This window comes from Hemicordylus capensis, chromosome 6 (assembly GCF_027244095.1).
Source record: "Hemicordylus capensis ecotype Gifberg chromosome 6, rHemCap1.1.pri, whole genome shotgun sequence".
Classification (NCBI taxonomy): domain Eukaryota; kingdom Metazoa; phylum Chordata; class Lepidosauria; order Squamata; family Cordylidae; genus Hemicordylus; species Hemicordylus capensis.
The window spans coordinates 126,763,227-126,784,654 of record NC_069662.1 but is presented as its reverse complement, the minus strand read 5'-3'; the positions used below and the strand labels follow the sequence as shown (position 1 = coordinate 126,784,654).

Here is a 21,428-nt window from a genome sequence, read left to right as displayed (position 1 = left end):
TTGTGTTTGTTTCTGTCACTTTTGATGGCTGAAAAGATATATTTGATAAAGTCCTGGCCTTTACTCGGGGGATAATGATTTCTGATTGAAATGTATCTGGGCACTGCAAGCTACCTACTGGGAACCTGTAGCTTAATTTTGTTTTTGTATTAGCTATCTTGTTTGCAAAATTCTTTCATTTGCTGTAACTGATTGACCTGCCATTTGTGATGAAGCTAAACTTGAAGCATGAGTTAATCTACCCACATTCCTTGCTATTTTCCCCCTCTTGCTCTAGCAATTGTAGCTTTCAGAGAGCAAGTTTTATAACGTGGTGTGTGGCTTTCTTGAGCCCCCTAACTTGCTTGCTTGGTGCTGAAAAGCTATATAATTTGCTGTCGTTTTAAATTAACGATGCATATTAAAAGGTCTTTCCTTTTTAAAGTTAGAAAGGATCCTCAGGTACAGCTATTTGGTTATTTCTTGATAGTAGAGTACCACTTTGGCAATTGTGATAGGTAAAAACTGTCTTTCAATTATCAAACTTATTGAATTATAATCAGAGCATTTCATTCATAGATGGGTGGAATCTAATATTTTTATTTGGTTGTATTTTCATCTATATTTTAAGAGTGAATGGAACAAATTTGATGCTTGTTTCCTGCCCACCTTCTTGTCCACCTTGTGGAAGTCATTGATTATTGTTTCCTGCCCACCTTCCTGTCCACCTTGTGGAAGTTATGAATGCCAATATATTGCTGGCTGTTTTTGAAACTTTAATGAATTTCACTGGCCTTTTCTCTTAGAATTTCTATTTCAGATTTGAGCAAAGGCTTTTATATGTCAGCATGGTTAGCAGATTTCTCAAGTATGTGGATGCATACAAAGGGTATTCACATGCACAACTCAATCCAGGCTAGGGCAGCCTAGTGTGGGTTAGGGTGTGTGTGTGTGAAGCACCAGGATCCATACAAATCCTGGTGCTGCCCGCCCAGCCCAGCTTTTTACCCTGGCCTTTAGCCTTTAGCAGAGGTTAAGGCGTGCCCTTAACCCCGCCGCCAGGTTCGTATGTGTGCACAGATCATAGGAACATAGGAAGCTGGCACATACTGATTCAGACCATTAGTCTATCTAGCTCAGTATTTTCTACACAAATTGGCAGTGGCTTCTCCAAGTTTGCAGGCAGGAATCTCTCTCAGCCCTATCTTGGAGTTGCCAGGAAAGGGAACTTGGAACCTAGCTGCTCTACCCAGAGCGCCTCCATCCTGATAAGGAGAATATCTTACAGTGCTCACACATGTAGTCTCTCATTCATATGCAACCAGGGCGGACCCTGCCTAGCGAAGGGGACAAGTCATGCTTGCTACCACAAGACCAACTCTCCTCCCTATCCAGTAAGATCATCTGGCTACGTGGAGGAGTGCCAAGGATTCAGTAGAAGATTGCGTGAATAGCCTTTCTATGTGTCATTTCCAACATAAAGCTGCTCTTAGCTTTTGTGTAGAATCCTTACTTTTAAAATGATAAAAAATGAAATGATATCTTGAGAAATTGGACCGTAGATCCTAGGTTTATGTTAACTGTTGGATTAATAATATCTACAAAAGTCCTTGATAGGTTCTGTTAAACTGGCCAGGATGTTTAATCTGGCTTTGTTTATAGGCCTGTCATATGCATGACAATTTGCGTTTATGAACAGAAGCTTGGTAATAGTAACTTTCTACCTTAAAAAAATAGATTTGAAAATTCACAAATGTGTTTCCTGGTGCCATCATTTAATAATAATAATAAAAAGTAGTAGTTTCATTTGCACAGCTTGCATGACACTTTTTTCCAGTTGGCTGAACAGATGCAGGCCCACAGGGCCACTGAGAAATGACTTTGATAGATGGTTGCTGTCTGTGAAGCTAGCATACTGCAGATTAGTAGAAACCCGAAGAGAATCTCTCCTGCTTTGTGGAGAGTTTGGTCCAATAAGATAATTTTTCTAATTAACCTATGGAGCACCACTGTAGCAGGGATGCTGAGGAAAATAAACTGCCTCAATATTCTTTTGTGAAGTGTAGTGGATTTTTCTTTTTTCTTTTTCCTTTTAACCTTCTAAACTGGCTTGTCCTTGTCTGTCTCTGTTAAAGCTTCCTCTGTTAAAAGGGGGAAAAAGTTAAAAAGCCAGGGTGTAATGTCTTTGCCATTTCTCTCTTTCCTCACATTGAAAAATATGTGAATGCAATTTCATTCCTCATAGGACTAGCTTGGGGACAAAATATATAGTGTAGTCATTTTTTGTGGCCTGACTAAGCGGTTTTCTCTCATAATTTTTAGCATATTGGGCACAGTTCAAATTTCATGACTGCCGAGCAGCAAATGAAGGGAAATGTTACATTACATATGTCTCTCGCAAATTATTCTGTATTTCTTCAAACCCCATAGAAATTGAATATACCAGCAATTTTGCGAGCACCCAAGGAAAGAAAGCCAAGTAAAAAAGAAGGTGGGACTCAGAAGGCAACAACACTTCCTGCTGTACTTTATAGGCAAGTAGCAGCAATAGACACTGATTAAATTAAATGAGGTATATGTATAATGACAATCTAATTTCAAATAACTGGATAAACTTTATTCAACTCTTCCTTTTTACTCCTTGATACCACTGCAGTGTGCTAACATTTTAAACCTATTTTTAATAATACAATTACCTCCAGAGTAACAACATGAATCCTGGGGTTTTCTTCATCCAGTGGCAGCACTTCAAAAGAGAGCTCCTTCATGTCTAAAATCTGTTATGTGATTAAAAAATTGAAATCTTTTGATCATTAAATTTTTGCATTTTAGATAGTTCAGAAAAGGCTGAACAATTACTGTGGACTCATGGCAGGGTGGCCAGAACCTAAGGGGTATACTCGTGGGTCAAATGGGCCGTAAGCCAGAATTTGGCTTTAAAAAAGCCAAATCTGGCCACCTAGACTCATGGTCCGTATATTGGGACACAATATACAGAATATTTGACTCTTAACCCTTGGAAGGAACCAAGGTACTCCATTTGAAAAGGAAAAAGTCATAACACTTTGTTTCCAGTTTTTTTGCATATCTGTGTTCTAAGACAGGCTCAACCTTAATAAGGTTAAGTGCCCTGTGGTGCTTCATCCACCACCCCCTTGAAATATTGTTTAAAACTGCATTCTATACTAATACAGATACTGGGGTATTGCCAACACTTATTATACTGTGTGGGAAACTAAAATACTATGCACTTGTGGTGCCAGGGGTCAACAAGACCCCATTGAATGCTGTTGTAATTATGTAACTGCTCTTTATCTATAGATGTTTAGACCTGTTTCTTCCATGTCTTGTGGAAAAGGAACATAGAGGCTGAACATACAAAATATTTTCTAGATTAATAATGGACCAGGCTCTCACTTTTCCCTATTCCTTTTGTGTTTATTATTATAGCTGCATGGTTCTTTTAACCATTTGTCATCATGTTCCTAAGAACATAAAATTGTTCTAGCTTCTTCAGGCTAAAAGTAATTTTATTCCAGCATTCTGTCCCCAACCGTGGCTTGCCAAATACTTCTGGGAAGCTCTTGTCCAGGGTATGATAGCAATAGCCATCTTGTTGTTTATGCCTAGCATCTGATAATCAGAAGTATAAACAAAGCTTCTGGACATGGAGGTATTATTTAGCTGTCATGGCTAATAGCCATTGATGTATCTATCCACCATAGATTTTTTGAATTCATTTTAAAAGCCGCCTACATGAGTGGCTAGCACCATGTCCTGCAATAATGAATTCCACATGTTGATTATGCATACTTTTTTTGTTTGTCCTGAATCTAGTGGCTGTTCGTTTCAATATATGATCCATACCTACCACACTCTTAATAATTTTTGCTAAAATACCTCTGTTGAATGTTCATTTGTTCTGATACAGTGTCTGTAAAAAAAACAGAAGTTGTATCACTTGATAACCGTTTGTCCATTCTTGCTATTTAAATGATCTAAAATGCTGCTGTTGAAATTTTTATATAATGGCTGTGTCCAAGAATGAGCATGTTTTCCTTCACCACTGTTGTGGATTTTAAATACACAAACACACACACATATATATAATATATAGCTTGGTTGTAGAAATTTTTTGATATGATTCATATCCAAAAACAGATCATGGCATTCATGATATGAAATGATTATTTGCAATCCTGGAAAAGAACAATAGGATTCATCATTTTATATCCCTGATAATAGGAAAATACCTTTAATTGCATTCATTTTCACAGCAACTGGTCAAAGTAAACCAAGAAGTATTATTTTACACACAAGGACCTAAGTTGTTGAGACTTTATTCACTGCCCTGTGTGAGTACTTAAAGGCTGATGAGGCCTGTACATTCAGGTCTCCCATGTCTCAGGTCAGCACTCTGTCTACTGGTCCAAAATGCCTTTAATGGAAATTTAAAGAAAATGTTAGATGTAAATCAATGTATCAGAGGTCACAGACACTCAGTGGCCATGTAGGGAAATGTTCACCATAGCTTTGTTCCAGAGAAGAGTAAGCAGAGTTCTGTTGATGCAACAGGACTTCCTACCTCCTCCTCCCTGTTGGACTTCCTCCTCCTGGACTTCCACCCCCAAAGCTGCTCCTGAGGGTTGAAGAACCCTCCAGAAGTGTGTGGTATATTATGTAGAGGGCTGTGGCTGGAGAGGGAAATCTGTAGCACTTAGGGATGCACTTTTGCACGAGCGGAAGTAGCTTCCGCTCATGCAGGAGGCTTTCTAGATTCTTCCCCTTGTAAACATTGAGATGATTCAGTAAAGTATATGCATTATCTCAAATGAAACTTTTCTCCTGCATTTCCAAGTTGTGGGATTTGCAAGAAGAACCATGATCAACATCTCCTTTTGCTGTGTGATACTTGTAAACTCCATTACCATCTTGGATGTCTGGATCCTCCACTTTCAAGGATGCCAAGGAAGACTAAAAACAGTTACTGGTAAGAACATGTAAATGCATTGTACTACTTACTAGTGCATTGTTTTTTTATAAGAGAATAAGCCTACAAATAAGAAGACTTTAAACTATCACTTTCCCCCTCTTTTTTCTTCTAAAGGATTTTGTTCTGTGTCTTGTATCAGCCTGGGTTCCTCAAGAAGTTATATATATGAATGACACTTGCTTTGGTCACTGTGTCCCTTTTTAAATTTTGAGATTTCCATGTACCTTGAAGTGGTACAATAAAAATATGCAAAGACCAAAAATGAGTTAGTGAAGCTTTGTACAACTTCCAACCCCATTTACATGTATGAACTAGAATAAAGATCCTAGCACCAGTGCAAAGAGCCAACTTAGTTTTGCCAGCAGGGCTGTTGTAGCAATAGCTGCCAGCATTGCTGCATGAATATTCTTGTGGCTCAGATGTTTTGAATAGTTTGTTGAATTGAGTGTGTTTAGTTAGAGTGCCTTTTCCTTGAGCTTAGCTTAGCTGTCAAATTTATGGAACAAAGTGTAGTCGGGACATAGCTGAGAGGGCACAAAACCTGTCTGTCACCCGAGGTCACTCTCCAGCAGTTAGGAGAAAGTATAGACTCAATGATATCCATGCGCAGAAATTAATGGCAGCTTTTCACGGAAGTAGATTTTCACAGTAGTAGTAGTTTTTGTGAAGTAGATTCTACACTTGAGATTTTTATTGTAGTGAGTAGGGATTTGCAAGAATCATTTCGGTGGGGTGGGGAATAGTATCTTTAAGCACGTGTAAAGCCTGCTCCTCTGCCACCCCAACACATTTCCTGGTGCAGTGCTGCACTGCTCAGAAGTCTGTGCTTGGCTGTGTCTACGTGCATCCTGCTGCTGTGCGCAGGCTGCTGGGTGCAGCGCTGCAGCCATGCGTGGACTTCTGAGTGGCACACTGCCACACCAGGAAATGTGGTGAGGCTGCGGAGCAGCAGTTAAGTACCACCTTTACTCATGTTTAAAGGTACTGCTCCCCACCCTGCCAAAACAATTTGGTGGGCTGCGCCGAATCGATTTGTCCACATTCCTAGTAGTGTGGACAAAGTCTTTTCCTCAGCTCTAATAGCGAGTGACATGATTTCCATCTTGTGGGAAGTGGGGAGTACAGGATGCATATGTGCAGTTAACACACCTTCCTCTCTATACCTTTGCCACATAATACAATACCTGCTTCCACAAGCAATTTGCTTTTGGCCTCTAGTTTGCCTGGCTAGTTTGACTGTTTTTCCAGTCCTGTCCTTTCTTTTATTGCCTATTGAATTTTTTAAATTGAATTGCATCCAAAGATTTATTTTCTCCAATGGAAGGAGCTTCCTCTAGAGGAAGAAAACCCTTGGATGAAACCCATTGCTGGTTTCGTTGGTTTTAATTGTTGTATGCTGTCTTTTATTCTGGAAAGACAGCTAACAAATGATTTTAATGAATAATAAAGAATTAAAATCTATGTGTACAGTCTCTTAACTTCATTATAAGAAACTCATTTCTTAGTGAGTACATCTTTGAGCCATTGTTGCTGTTACTATAAGAAAATTGTAGTGGTTTTATGAAATGAACAAGCCACCAAATAACATATCTGCAAATTTGCAAATAGCTCAGTAAACTGCGTATAGCATTCAGCCAGTTAGCTGATGGATACATGCTTGAATTCAAAGAATCTTGAGTTTATTCTTTCAAAGTACAGGTGGCCCTCATTATCCGTGATCTTGGCACCCACAGTTTCACATATCCACGTACAGGTCTTAGAGACATGGTTTCTTTATCTGTGGTACAAAAATAGGCTAAATTCGCCTATTTGTGGTTGCTGAGTGACCGGAAATGACCCAGAGTCATTTCCAGATACCATTTTACAACACAGAGCCATTTTGAGGCTCTTTCTGTTTAATTTTTTTTTTAAAGGGCAAATATTTGCCAAAAATTTGGCCAATTTAGGGGGTTTCAGCAGCATTTCTGGAGCCATAGAGAGCAAGGTGCTGTTCATTTCTGTTCTTATTTCAACCCCCTTCCCACTTTTTTGGCATATGTGTGTGTGTGTGTGCATGTGTGTATATGTGTGTGTGTGTGTGTGTGTGTGTGCGCGTGCATGTGCGTACACACACACACACACACACACACACACAAACACACACACCTAATCCCTAGATTCTCATAGGGGTAAGGTTCCTTTATTTATGGTTCCATACTCGCAGTTATAGCTGAGAACAGAACCCCCGCAGATAATGAGAGCCACCTGTATATGTTAGGCTTTATTTTCAGAAAAGATCTTGGGGGTGGGATTGGGGGTAGGGACAACAGAACATACCCGATTATTTTCTGTGTCTGTCTCCCTCCCACAAATACGTGGCGTACCTTTTATTCGTGGATGTTCCTCTCCCAATTTTTTTTTCTGCATAGAGGTTAGAAATGACAGGAGGGATCATTTAAAAAATGATCTCTTCATCTTGAGCTAGCTCCCTTTAACTACATTGCTTGTTTAGAGTCTTGAATTGTATTTCTAAATGTCTGATAATTTCTTGGACTTCCTGGGTGAATTTGTAGAGGGGACAATGTAATTATGTTCTTTATGTGACAGCAAAGCTGACTTTTAATCACCAAATTAAATTTTGTAATAATGCACTAGTTTTATTTTGCCTTTGAATCATATTTAAAAAGTTCATTTATGCCCTCTTGATCTTGGCTTTAAACAGAACTTCTCAGTGGTAGTAGGTCAAAGTGGTAGTCAGACTTTTCTTTCAAGAAGCTGGCTTGTCTTTACCATGAATTTCATGCTTCAGCTACATTTCTAATCACAAACTTACCTTTCACTTTTAATTTAACTAGGGTATATTCGGCAAGAAAAGATTATAACTGTGAAATAGAGCCTTATTGATTATATCCTTTTCATCTTTAGATGTGTCTTTGTATATTCTTTTCAAGATCAGGAGAAAGGATATAGAATAAGACCCTTATTATAAATTTAAGTTCAACAGAACGTTTCCCCTGCTGCTTCTAGTCTGCTTGCCGTTTCAGATGTCTGTCCCATTAACCCTTAGAACAAGTCAGCTTTGTTGGCTATAACTATTTTATTTTTTAAGTACTGATGGAATTTGGTTTGAAGTTGATAATACTGGTGGAGTTAGTTTGCAAAACTCAAGTTGTAGAGTTCATTGCCTAATTCAATTTGTGGAGTGGAAGGCCAATAGGATGCTGTGTGACTGCAGTGGAACCGCCCTAGCTTGACCCACCTGTGATTTTAAACTGTCTTGTATTGAAAAAGAATGGAAACGTAACAACATAACCAAATGGACGCAGGCAGAAAGCTTGTGTTAACACAGATTTTGTCATGGTTGTCATAAGTGGGAGAAATCAACTATCCATATGTATTATTCCCTTTTCTTGTTCACAGATATAATCTTATTTATTCACCTCATCCTTGCATTTCACAAGTACTGTATCGTGTGAGCAGTTGGTATCACTGTTCTTGTAAATGTCTGAGGTTTGGGGTTTATTTTTGTTTAAAGGTTAATTTAGAAGGGTCACAGTCAACTGAATCCTGCTCACATATCTTAATCAACAGCCTGCTTACCCAGACCTAAGGAATGAAGGCATGGGGAAAAGAAAATACTCTTTAGATATGTGTGTCTGGAAAGATGGAAGCAGTACAAGACGAATGCTCTTTAAGTAATAGAAACAATATTATTACACAATATGACTGAGATATTTTTGCATTGCAGATGCAACCTGTGTCCATTTTCACTGTATTCTGTCTTGCCATTTTAACAGACCATTTTGATTATTGTAGTGCTTAGGGTCACAAGTTAATGTCCAGCATAGGCATTAATTGCCTCTGTGTCTGAGATGGGCTCTGCTTTAGAAATCCAACCATTTTTATCAGTATATTGGGTATTGTTAAGGTCTGCTGTGGGAATTTTTGTAATTCTATTTAGCATTGCGGTATGCAATAATTAAACTCCGCCACATATTTCTCATTAATGTGTGGTGTTTTTCATTCATGTGTACTACCCGTTTTAGATCTGGTTCACTGAGGAAGGTCATCCATTGTCGTGGAGGGTGAATAGTAGTTGCATAAATGTAGCTAAATAGCATTTCCTTTTCAGCATTTAAATAAATATTTTTCTTTAGAAATTGTATTTGTGGATTCATAATCAGAGAGCTATGGCTGAGGCAATTTGTCGTTAAGATATTGCAGACTTTTCCTTTTGTCTAACTGTTAGCATGCAATGTGGTAGATATTGGCTGTCATTCTGCACAGTCTAACCTTGGTGTTGGGAAGCTGTAAGGGCTGCTGCACCTATAAAAGGCAACCTCGGAGTTGTTGTGGAGGCAGAAGGGTTATGAATCTCTTTAAATCAGAGCATGGGCTCTGATTCCAGTTCATTGGAAACAATGGAAGTAGCATGCAGCAAGTGCCCACACACTCTTTGAAGGAGGTTCTCAACAACTCACCTCCAGAACAGCCTTGGGACTGCCTTTATGTGTGCAACAGCCTCCATGGCTTTCTAACACAAGGTTAGACTGTGCAGTACTTTGGCTGTTGACTCTAAGAGATGACTCGTTTAGGCAGAATTTTCAGTGTCATAGGAACATAGGAAGCTGCCATATACTGAGTCAGACCATAGGTCCATCTCATTCAGTATTGTCTACACAGACTGGCAGCGGCTTCTTCAAGGTTTCAGGCAGGAATCTCTCTCAGTCTTATCTTGGAGAAGCCAGGGAGGGAACTGGAAACATTCTGCTCTTCCCAGAGCGGCTCCATCCTCTGATGGGAATATCTTACCGTGCTCACACATCAAGTCTCCCATTTGTAAGCAACCAGGGCAGACCCTGCGTAGCTTGCTGAGAAATTTTAATTGATTAGACTTGATAAGCTAGCATGGTAATTCTTACAAAGTTAGTTCCTAATACGTATCAGCACAAATTGTTGGTTTTTCTTATAGCAGTATATTTTTATGTGTGACTGAAGTGCAGCCAATAATCACTGTCCCCCCGTTTTCTTTTAGCAAGCTCTGGATTTATAATAAATGTCCTGTTATCGGTTTGTTGGTTTGTTTTTAAAGTGGGCCTACTGTCTTTTTGAAGTGATAAATTGCCCCCCAACCACAAGGAACTCTTACCTTGTCATTTAATTTATCCTAAAACCAGATTCAGCATGGGGTAGTCATTGGCAAGGATTAAAAGAAAAGCAGCTAATGAAATGGTGGAGCACATATCCTATAGACAGAATTGCATTTCAATACATTCTGAATTCTGAATTACATTAATGAATTCTGGAATGGCGTAAAGCGGGTGGAGTGGGAACAACATTGAGCTACCACTATCTTTATCTCCTTATACACATACAGGCCTAGTAGCCAAATGCGCAGGGTTAAACAATGATTCCAAATGGTGCCCCTCCCCCGCTGCTTTGCAAGCTGTATTTTAAACCCAGAGTTTAAGAAGTAGCTTGTGATGTGGCAAAACATGGGAGTGTGCTGTTTATGGCGGGTGGGGGGAGCAAAATGCTTTGTTGTGTACATCTCTTTGTATTTTGCAGAGTGGGGGGTTGGTATTCCATTCTACAAATTTCCTTCCTCAGCCCTTGGCTTATGTTTTGCATCCAGTATGCTCTTATTTTGCTTTGGTAGCTGCTGTCTTCAGCTTGAATTTTTTTGTCCTCCCAGGCAGTGTTCCGAGTGCGACCAAGCAGGTAGCAGTGACATGGAAACAGACATTGCCATGGAAACTTTACCAGATGGAACTAAGCGATCAAGGAGACAAATTAAGGAGCCGGTGAAATTTGTTCCCCAAGATGTACCACCAGAACCAAAGAAGATGCCTGTCAGAAGCACGGTAAATGACAACTCAGTCAGATCTACGCACAGCACTGTCTTCTGCTTTAAATCCAACATTTTAAAAGCACCAGAAGCCTCAATGTTAAAGATTTATCATTATTTAAACAATGACTATAATGTAATACATTCTAGTTTTTGCTGAGAAACATTGAAGGTTCTAAACATCAGAAGGAATGCATAGCCACAATGCAAATTTGGTTAAACTACAGAGTCTTTTCTTGAGCTTATTACATATAATTTTGAGTATTCTGTGGCAGTTTCTTTTTTTGCAGTCAAAAGCTATATACCAAAATAAGCAGGTGAGAATTTTAACGATTGAAAGTTACAAAACAATTTACAGGCAAATCTCTCCATTTGTGGATCCGACATCCATGGTTCCACATATCTGTGGTCAGGTAATTGACACCTGACCTCGGCATATGAGTGGTGGTGGTGAACAGGGTTAATTTCATGTATCTGCAGGTGGCTGGAAATAACCTCCAAGGTCATTTCCAGCCACCATTTTGAGGAGAGGAGCCATTTTGTGGCTCATTTGTTTTTTAAAAATGTGATTTTTCACATAAAAATGCCAGATTTGGGACTGTTGCTGGTCATCTGGAGACCTGGAAGCACGGTAGGGCCCCTTTTATCAGTTTTGAGGACCCTTTCCCATCATTTTTGGAGCTTCCAGGAATTTAACTGCCCAAGTCCCATTGACTCAATGACTCGTTATCTGTGGTTCCATTCTCCACGGTTGTAGCGGAGAACCCCACGGATAATGGGGTTTGAATACACTGTCTTATTTTTCTGTTACATAGTGTGGTCCTGTACCCATGTGGCAATAGATTTTTTTGGATGTAAGACCATTTTCAAAGAAAGATCCCTCATGTTCAGAGACATTCAGTTGTGAGAACTGTGCCATGTGAACATCTGCATATATACTGAAAAACTGCTAAAATGCTCCTGTGAACATAGAGAGCTTTCAAATCTCTTCTTGAATGACCACATGTCATTTTGTTGATGTTTGTTTGTTAGTTTATTTTTAGATTTATCTACTGCGTTTTATTGTTAAGATGCATATAACACCTTTTATTATTTTATTAAAATTCAGTTGAATTCACCAAGTTATTTCTTGAAGAAGCAGCTTATCTCAGGGCAGTAGATGGGAACATATTTATAGAAATGCCCTTAGGACGTTGTTCCCACCATACCCAGCTAAAGCTGACCTATTAGATTGAACCATTTAATTTTGGAAGAGCGTATTTGCTTATCTCCATAAAGGTGATGCTAAATTATTTGGCACTTCTAAAACATGTTTTGATCCTTAGAGGTGAGGTATTAGATATTTTTTAATTTTTATTTATCCAGTAATTTTGTCTTGTGGCAGTACATTTATGTACATTGTAACTAATCTATTTTTAATGAGGTCTTGCTGCAGTTGCTTGTCAAAGTTAGACAATAAACTCAAGTCACTTAAATCCCTCGTTCTGGGACATGTATGTGGTTTGCTGCCTTGAGAAGATTAACCTCCTCTGTGTAGATTGTGGCCTGCTGTGGGTGATGTTTTATAGAAAATCTGCTCTGTGTAGTCTTTCCTTATATTGCCTTTATTAATGCATGACAGCATTCTGTATTACAGTGAGGTAAGCGGGAATAATATGCTAGATATTACAGTGCTATGCTATGTTCTCTTTTGTCTGCCTCTTAAAACGTTCTTTAAAACCTCCTATGCGTAAGGAGTAATAATATTTACAAATTTTATTTCATAAATAATAAAATCTGCCACTGCATCATTCAGTTACATTTTGTTCTGGTTCTAGCTGGACATAAGAGTTAGAGGATCAACCCCAAGTGGAGTGTACACACTGGAGTATTAACCAATGTCTCACTCCAGTCCAAAGCATGTTTGCTGAAATAGTTATTGTTAAAAACTGTGGGTCCTTAGTTTGTTATGGCAGCTGCCCATCTCTCCTCCTGCCGCTAATGTGAGAAATGAGGGTGTAGATACGCTGTCGCTCCCCTGGTTACCCCAGAACAACAGTGTGTGGCAGATTGTCTTGTGCTTTCTCTGGTCTCTAAAGGCCCATAAAGCCCTGCAGCCACTTCCAGCCCTGTGGTAGCATGGAGTGTGGGGAGATTCAGTAAGTCATCAGCTGCTCACCTAGGACAACTGCGTTCATATTAGTAGGCAATCTGCATATCTGATTTAATCTTAAACTCTAGGTGTTGGCAATCCACTGGAACAGAATTACTGCTTATCTTTTCATTTCCATTCCATTTATTCATTCAGCCTGCAATTCATTACATAAATAGCATTGCAGTCAGTTATTTTACTTGGTTTCATCTTAACCATTTTTTAAATTCTCCCTTCAATATATTATCGGTTTTATCATGTAACCTTATTTAAGTTTGAATTAGAAGTCATTATAATCTTACCAGCTGTGACTTGTCAGCTTAGTAAGGGCCAGGTAAGGGAGTAAGAATTTCTCAGGCTGGTTCTCTCAAAATAAAAATAAAAGTTCTAAAACTTTGAATTGGTTTTGATCTGGGTAAATTGCTCAAGAAAAATGACATTCTGCTCTTAATAGAGCTGATCAAGTGTGCCACCTACTGTCCATCTTCTTTCCTGATCCTGTTTGATCCAACATGTTTTTGCTCTTTAGTGGTATCATTGGATATCTGTATTTTCATTGATAGTGGAGATTTAAAAGCAAGCTTTTCCTTTTTGTTTGCTTTTATTTTGTTTGATTTTAAGACAGTCTTAAGACAAACATAAAAACAGAACTAGAGAAATTGTGGATTACATGGTATGACATATGGTATCAGAGGAGAATGTATTTGGCTTGCATCTGTTGCAGTAACTAATTCTGATGTGTAGACGTTATAGGATTTAATACGTTCTAAGACAGCATTGTATGAAGAACATATAAATGCTTGGAAAGTGTGGCTAGCTGTCTTATATTCCTGATTTGCTGACATATTTCTTAGTTGAATTGATATACTTAAGAAGAATGCAATCATTAATACAAGAAATGTATGGAGAATTTGTTATTTCCATAGAGATGCAAGGTGAGCACCAATGTTCCCTCTAATAGGGATTCCCAGATGTTGTTGACTACAAGTCCCAGAATCTCCAGCAGCGACATCATCTGGGAATCTCTGTTAGAGGGCACACTGGTGAGCACCTTGCAATATTGGACCAGTTGGTGAACCAACAGTTCTGAATGTAAAAACCCATTAATTATATGCAAAAAACAGGTGGACAAGATTGTATGGACACAATGGTGGTAGAGTAGTAAGACTTCTTTGCTGTTACCACCACAGTATAGGCATTTACGTGAGCTCCAAGCTGTGTTTGATCAGAACCACTACTAGTTTTCCTACACCTGCACTCAGTGCCGCTCCTGCTGCCTCATTGCCACATATCCTTCATTAAACCATGATGAGGGCTAAAGAGGGAAGCCTTATGTTAACCACTCAAGATAGCTCTGTATTCCAAGAGTCAACTAGGATTTTGACTAGGCAGTCAATCAGATCACCTAAAGATTCCTAGCATACACATTCTGGGCACTTCTGCTTATTAAGCGCACTTCTGCTTATTAAGCATACTTCTCAGGTATTGTTACATTTACTCCATAGCACACATACGTGCCAGCCGCAGCTATTTTCTTCTATTCAGATTCCTGATAAAACTCATCAACCTGATTTCCACTCTAACACACACACACACTCACTCACTCTAGATTTTAGCTCTAGGGCCATAGTTTCAGCATCTGGTACTCTTATATTTCTTTTTTAATTAAAACCAGATATAATTAATTCAGACTTGCATCATGAAAAGTTTGACCATCTGTGGACCATCATTTCATCTCCCATTGCCCTTGGGATGACATCCTAAAGATAGCATCTACAGTACTAGGTTTTGTGACATTTTATTGAAGATTGATGTTGTTTCCATGTTACAAGTAAGGTTGAACTCCTTAAAGGGTCATTTTGAGCTGGGAGGTGAGGGGAATGCAAACCAGAAGAAACTCGAGTGTATAACAGAGCCTTGGGTACAATCCAAACCTCTGAATTTTATACAGATACATCTGAAAATAACCACGTTTTCTTCAGTAAAGAAAGCTTCTGTGAAACAGTAACAGCTAATGTTTGTACATATCGTTAATAAGAAAGTCTTGTCAACAAGTGCATTGACAAACAGTGCAGCTTCGGTGAGGAAGTGAAAGATCAGTTTGGTGAAAGGCCCTAAAATGCTGGGAAGTAGGAGACTGGGAAGAGGTCCCAGGAGAAGGTAAAGATCAAGATAGCCGGTGTGTTTAGAGCATTAGCGTTTGACCCGGAAGACCGAGGTTCAAATCCCCACTCACCATGAAGCTCACTGAATGATCTTGGATCAGTCACTATCTCTTATCCTAACCAATCTCACAGAGTTATTACAAGGATAAAAGGAAGTTAAAGGTTCTGGGGGAACATTGATCAAAAATGTTCCAGTCTCCTATATTTCCTATTAGAGAATACCCAGTTAGCATGCCCCTGATTTAAACCCAAATACCCTTTTTAACAACAATGCAGTGTTGAACGATCTGGTATGGACTCTGATAATAACTAGCAAATAACTAGGTTCAAGAAAGGGCTAGCCAGCTTAGTGGCAAAGAATTATCAGGATTTACAATTTCTTGCGGAGGGCATCCCTAACCAATAAACTTCTTGATCTTTGAAAGTGATTAACAAGGATTGGAGTACCATAATAGTGCCCCTGTGTTTTCGTTAACATCCAAATGGCCACTGTCAGACAAGATACTGGAGGAGATGGACTACTGACCAGATTTAATTAGGATTTTTATTATGTCTTGTGATCAGTTTATTGTTAACCTAAATTAGCAATTAATATTGCCATGTAAAAAGAACCCTCATTTATCTCAATCTGGACTTCTGGATGTGACTTGCTTGCTTGAGCTGAAAATTTAAAGGCTGCTGTTGTGGTTCACTGAGCCCTTTCATGCTTTTTAGTAGGTTTCCTTTCCTTGACATTGTGAGTGTAAACTAAATTAAATTATGTTGCACCATCAATTGGCAGTGCTGAAATGGTTGCCACTTCTGGTGTGATAACCATTCCATCTGCTATGTGCTAGTAGCCAATGAAAGCAGATGGTGTTGCACTTTGTTGAAATATGCTGCAGATTTTTTTTAAAAAATAAACTGAGTTCTTGAGTCTACAATTTGTTTTTCATGCTTGCTTGTTTCGTAGTGTAAAAAAAGTTTTGGTATTTCCATATGTCTGTGAATGCGGATGTATCATTAGCACTGTAGCTTCAGGAAAGTCTGCCAGCAGCTCTTGGCATCAGCCTTTTCATGCATTTCAGCCCACATTAATCTAAAGGTGTATAATTTGACTTAATTGCCCTAGTTAACATTGAACTCTTGGAATTTTGTAAGTTCAAAAACATTTCTTCCACTCACATATGATTGAATTTGGGGGGTATGCAACCAACAGACAGTATAGATCTGCCATTTATGTATATCATTGTGAATTGATGTTGTATATGAGTACATGTTTAACCAATATATAGTAATTATAATAGCAATATATTGGCAATATTTTTATTTGTGAAATATACATGATCCCATGAGACCAGGGCACATCCTTTTGTACCATTTGATGTTGGAAACATTTACAAAGTGTTTATAAACTGCCTATGTAATACCTATGTGAATCATAGGCATCTGAAACGTATGTGGGATCGGGGATGCAGATGCTCTTCCCTTTCTGTTAGCAATGCCTCGGGTTTTGTGTTTTCTGACTTGAAAATACAAATCTCAGCAGCTCATAATATTCATCTAGCCCAATATCCCCTCAGAGCCCACCAGAAGCCCACAAGCAAGAAACGAAGGCAATACCTTTCTCCTCAACAGCTAATATTCAGATGCCTCGGAACCTGTAGGTAGCATATTACCATCACAAGAGGTAGCCACTGATTACCTTGTCGTCCATGAATTCTTTGAACCCACTTTTAAAGTCATCTGAGCTTACTGGCTATCACCACATTCTGTGGTAGCAAATTCCACAAATTAATTATCTATTGTGTGAAGAAGCACTTCCTTTTGTCTGTCCTGGATTTTATGCCAGTCAGTTTCATTGGATGGCCGTGGATGCTAGTTTTATGGGAGAGAGAAAAACCTCTTTCGCCTCATGCATAACTTTGTATGTATTGATCATGTCCTCTCCTTAGTTGCCTTTTTCTAAACTAAAAAGCCCTTATTAAATCCATAAGACTTTAAAGAGCCACTGTCAATTCTAACACACACTACTTGTGTTTAAATAGGATGAGAGGAAGTTAGTTCATGGTTTGTTTGTTTGTTGTTTAATAGTAGTATAAGCTCCTTAAAGTGAAATGGTACTTTACTTTAGCAAGCTAAGCCTATTTCCATAATATCATTGTAAGTTTTTACAATTCAAAAGGGTTCAGTTACATGTTGCTTTTGTATCCTACCTGTGGGAAGGCAACCAAACAAACAAGTGTAATATCACTTGTTGCAACTTGGACGTCTTGATTGGAGTTAATGTGTACATAGATTGCCATCAGCTGGCCTTGTTAGGTTGTTGCACATCTGTTGTATAAACATACTGTGATGGACCAGGGGGGTTATTCTGTGCTTTCCTAGGATCTACCCTCAGCAGAGAGATTGCTCTGATCCCAATGCTACTCCTTTGAGGTAGGTTATCACCAGTTGAAAACCAATCTAAAGCCATTGACTTCAGCAGCTCAGTTCTCAGTATTTCAGCTGAAAGGACACACTGTGACTGACATAAAGGCAATCTGGGAGCTGGTAAAGTATATTCTACTGGCCAGTCACCCACAATCAACAAATCTTCTGCTTGGTTTTTTCTCAGCTATCCTGGGCATAAAGCTCCTGGGAACATACAATACCAAAGTCTTCTGTCCATCCAAGCCAAACACAGATGATAGTATTCCCCTTTGTGAATGTGGTTGCATCTCTGGGGGCATGTCTGACTTGTTGTGTCTCATAGTGCCCACACAGGTCAACTCCTTGCTCAGGAGAGCCTCTGCCAGCTATACAATCAGAAAAAGTTATCCCTTACAACAATTCTCTGAGAGCAGGTTCCGATGAACATTGCCCTGCACATGTGAGAACATCAGGTCTGTAGCAAGAAAACACCTGCTCTGATGTCACTGGTGGATGTGCCATTGCACTCTTAACACACCCTTTAATGAAGTACATAAGAACAGTCCTGCTGGATCAGGCACAAGGCCCATCTAGTCCAGCATCCTGTTTTACACAGTGGCCCACCAGCTGCCTCAGGGGAGCCACAGGCAAGAGGTATGTGCTTGCCCTCTCTCCTGCTGTTGCTCCCCTGCAGCTGATATGGAGAGGCATTGTGCCTCTGAGGCTGGAGATGGCCCACAGCCATCAAACTAGTAGCCATTGATAGACCTGTCCCTCATGAATCTGTCTAAGCTCCTTTTAAAGCCATCCAAGCTGGTGGCTATCACCACATCCCATGACAAGGAATTCCATAGATTAATAATGTGCTGTGTGAAAAAGTACTTCCGCTTGTCAGTTCTAGATTTCCCAACCTTTAGTTGAGAGGGATGCTCATCTGAATCACCCCTCTACATGAATTTCAACAAAGTTTTGGAGTGCATGAGGAGGGGTGATTCACCAGAAGCAGCCCCAAGAGTTATTTCATGGTTGTACACATTGCAGACCCGGGAATGGAGCTGTGCTGCAGCTCCCACACAAACAAGGTCCAGATTCCTCTAATGGTTGCGAGCTTGGCAATCACTCTTCTTTCCTGTCATGTGGTTTTTTGAATCTTAAATTACAGTCATCCCTTGCCAACCACAGTTTTGAGTATATGCGAATAAGAAATTGAAACAGGTCTTGTCAACTGCGACACGAGTATCCACGGTTGATGAAGTTTTTTAGTGATGGGGGGTTGTTCAGCAGTTTAGGGGGATTCAGAGCTCTATCTGCTCATTCCTCTTCATGACCCTTGCTGACCTTGCTGTCCCTTGCCAATTTGAAATGCCTTTGACTAATTTTTTTTGGGGGGGGGGTGGTCAAAATATTTCCAGAGGTTTGATCTGCTCATTCTTCTTGGTGATTCTTGGCAATATTACAGGACTTTTTGTGCTTTTTTAAAAAGCTTGGGGGGGGTGTCCTTTATTTTTAGGTCTTTTTATGGTTGTGGTTCCCCTAACTCCTGTTTCTCATAGACTTTAATGTCTCGCCAACTGCAAATTTGCCAACTGTGAGGTTTTGCCAGAACGGAACCCTAGCAGTTGGCAAAGGATGACTGTACTTGTAATGTCTTCAAATAATCTCAGCTGCATTGTGGCACAGAAATAGAGGGACCCCAAATGCACTGCCAGTAGTCCCTGCAGAGCTTCATGTTTGGCATGAAACACACCAGCCAGGACTAGCAGGCTAAGATACACTTTCGGATCTGTTAGGTCAAGGTGTTTCCATCGGAACATAGGAAGCTGCTGCCTACTGAATCAGACCATTGATCCATTTAGAGCAGCATTGTCTACTCTGACTGGTGACTTCAGGCAGTTTTTGGATTCCTCCCTCAGGGTTCATGATGATGGTTTCCCCCCACCCCATATTGTAGGGGAGGGAGTTGCTTCACTCACTGCCTGCTCCTGCTGGACTAAACTTCTCTTGGTCTGGCCTTCCACCAGAGTACCCCGACCCCACCTCACCACTGCGCAGTGGGCAAGTGATAGACTGCTTGTAGACCACCTTTTCTCATGTTTGTGTCTCATGTAATCCATTATCTCAGTACGTTCACTGGCAGGTGAATGAGGTTCAGCATTCTATTCAGTGCCACACATCCCTCCTCTACATCTCCTTGCTCTCTCCACCTGGAAACAGCACCACCACCCCCGGGCTGTATCCTGCTAGGAAAAGACCAGAGATGGGTGGTTGATCTGTTGATGTCAGGCTTACTGAAGCTGACATGTTGTTGTGGTTGCTGCCGTTGTGGATCTTTGGTCTTTGTTCTAGAGGCTAAAATCCCTGCTTTTGCGAGATCAGATGCTTCCAAATGCTTTACTTGTTCCAAACACTAGATCTGACACTATGGGAGGGATTGAATTCATCTGCCGTAACTCGAGAGCACAGTACTTTGCAGTGCTTAAGACCGGTTTTGAAATACTGTCATCATCAAGGGAAACAAGACTGAAGTTTCCAAAGAGAAACAGGGTGTTCTCCCCCACCCCAAAGGGCTTAACATCGGAATGCGGTAGAAACCACCCCACCATAGAAAGCCCATTCATTCTGGGGTAGTTTTCTACACTGTGTCATATTTTTATTAATAACACAAATATAACTGGTGAGGGGCCATACTTGTAGATATATCATGTACCAGAGGGCAGGTAGGAGTTTGAAAACAAGAGCATAGCTGGGAGTGTAGTGGTTTGCTTGTTTTACGTAACTTTAGGCAACTGGAGCTGAAAATCCACCCCAAAATCTAGATGAGGGTTACAGTAAATAAAAAAGATGGCATAGTGGAGGTGTTCTGGGAGGCAATTCCAGACAGAAAGGGTGGCATGCTTTAAAGGAGTGAGATACCTTTTGGGTGGCTGACTGTGAGGGAGCTGGACAAGTAAAGATTGCAGGCAGGGAACAGAGAGCAGTGTGTGCTTGAGTTTGAGGAAGAGGTGTCATATATCAAACAGGCTCCTGATGATGTGCTGTATATGGCATTGTGCAAGCATTAACAGTTTATTGGCATAGTGTGTTTTAAAAGTGTTTAAGTGTCCTTTCTTTCTTTCTTTCTTTCTTTCTTTCTTTCTTTCTTTCTTTCTTTCTTTCTTTCTATGTGCTGTTTCTGTAGGCACTAGGAATGCTCAGCCATAGCCCCAAATCCTTGCAAACATGAATTGTCCACATCATTAGGAAGAGTCAATTGGTAAACATTCCAGTTTTTGGTCACTCGAAAAATCCCTGAAATTCAATTCATTTCACAACAGTGGGCAGTTTTATTTGGTCTATATGTGAATCTGCCTGAGAACTCTGCTGGACTTTGGAGGTACCCCTCCATAGTTCCTTGTTAAGATACAATCGATAGGCACAATAAAAAGGGTTTTCTCAATTGTGGCAAGCAGATAATGGAACAGCCTGCCCAGGGAAGAATGCTTGGCAGTGAGCAGTGGAGACTGGTTTAATCCAGTTTGCTTTTAATGAATGTTGTGTTTTAAATTGTGAGTATATTAAACCATTGTAACCACCCTGTGTACAGTTTCTGAAATATATATATTATTGTAATAAATTAATAATATCTTAATTTGAACCTAGAATCCTCATAGTTTCATTTTCACATTCATTATTGTCAAAAGGTATCCTGCTTCTCAGCATGCTTTAGACTGTCCCTTCAGAATTTCCTCTGTTTTCATTCAACTTCTGGGCACTAGAAGGAAGTGTGCAAAAGTCCCCAAATGCTGATTTTTTCCAAGGAGCTGTACAATCCCTGAGCTAGCTAGGGGTAGAGTGCAGGGAGAATCCCAAGCCTTGGGAGTAAGGGAGCTAGGCAATTCCCGAGGCTGAGGTAAACCTTAGACCGTCTCTTGTTATATATTTTCTGACCGGAACGTGCTCCTC

General features: G+C 39.9%; 1 protein-coding gene across 22 annotated transcripts in view; it reads left to right on the top strand.

The window, feature by feature from the left end:
- The window catches only part of PHF14 (PHD finger protein 14), a 209,759-nt gene that overhangs the window by 54,095 nt on the left and 134,236 nt on the right, over positions 1-21,428 (top strand). For 21 of the 22 annotated variants that reach the window (XR_008309564.1, XR_008309565.1, XM_053259907.1 and 18 more), the window contains 3 exons: positions 2,410-2,513; positions 4,838-4,969; positions 10,647-10,815. Coding sequence is in view for 20 of the 22 variants with exons in the window: in XM_053259907.1 (XP_053115882.1) it covers positions 2,410-2,513; positions 4,838-4,969; positions 10,647-10,815 (405 nt within the window). In the remaining 2 variants the exon portion in view is untranslated. Of the gene's footprint in view, positions 1-2,409; positions 2,518-4,837; positions 4,970-10,646; positions 10,816-21,428 lie in introns of all 22 variants that reach the window. The other variant, XM_053259908.1, reaches the window with a different exon arrangement.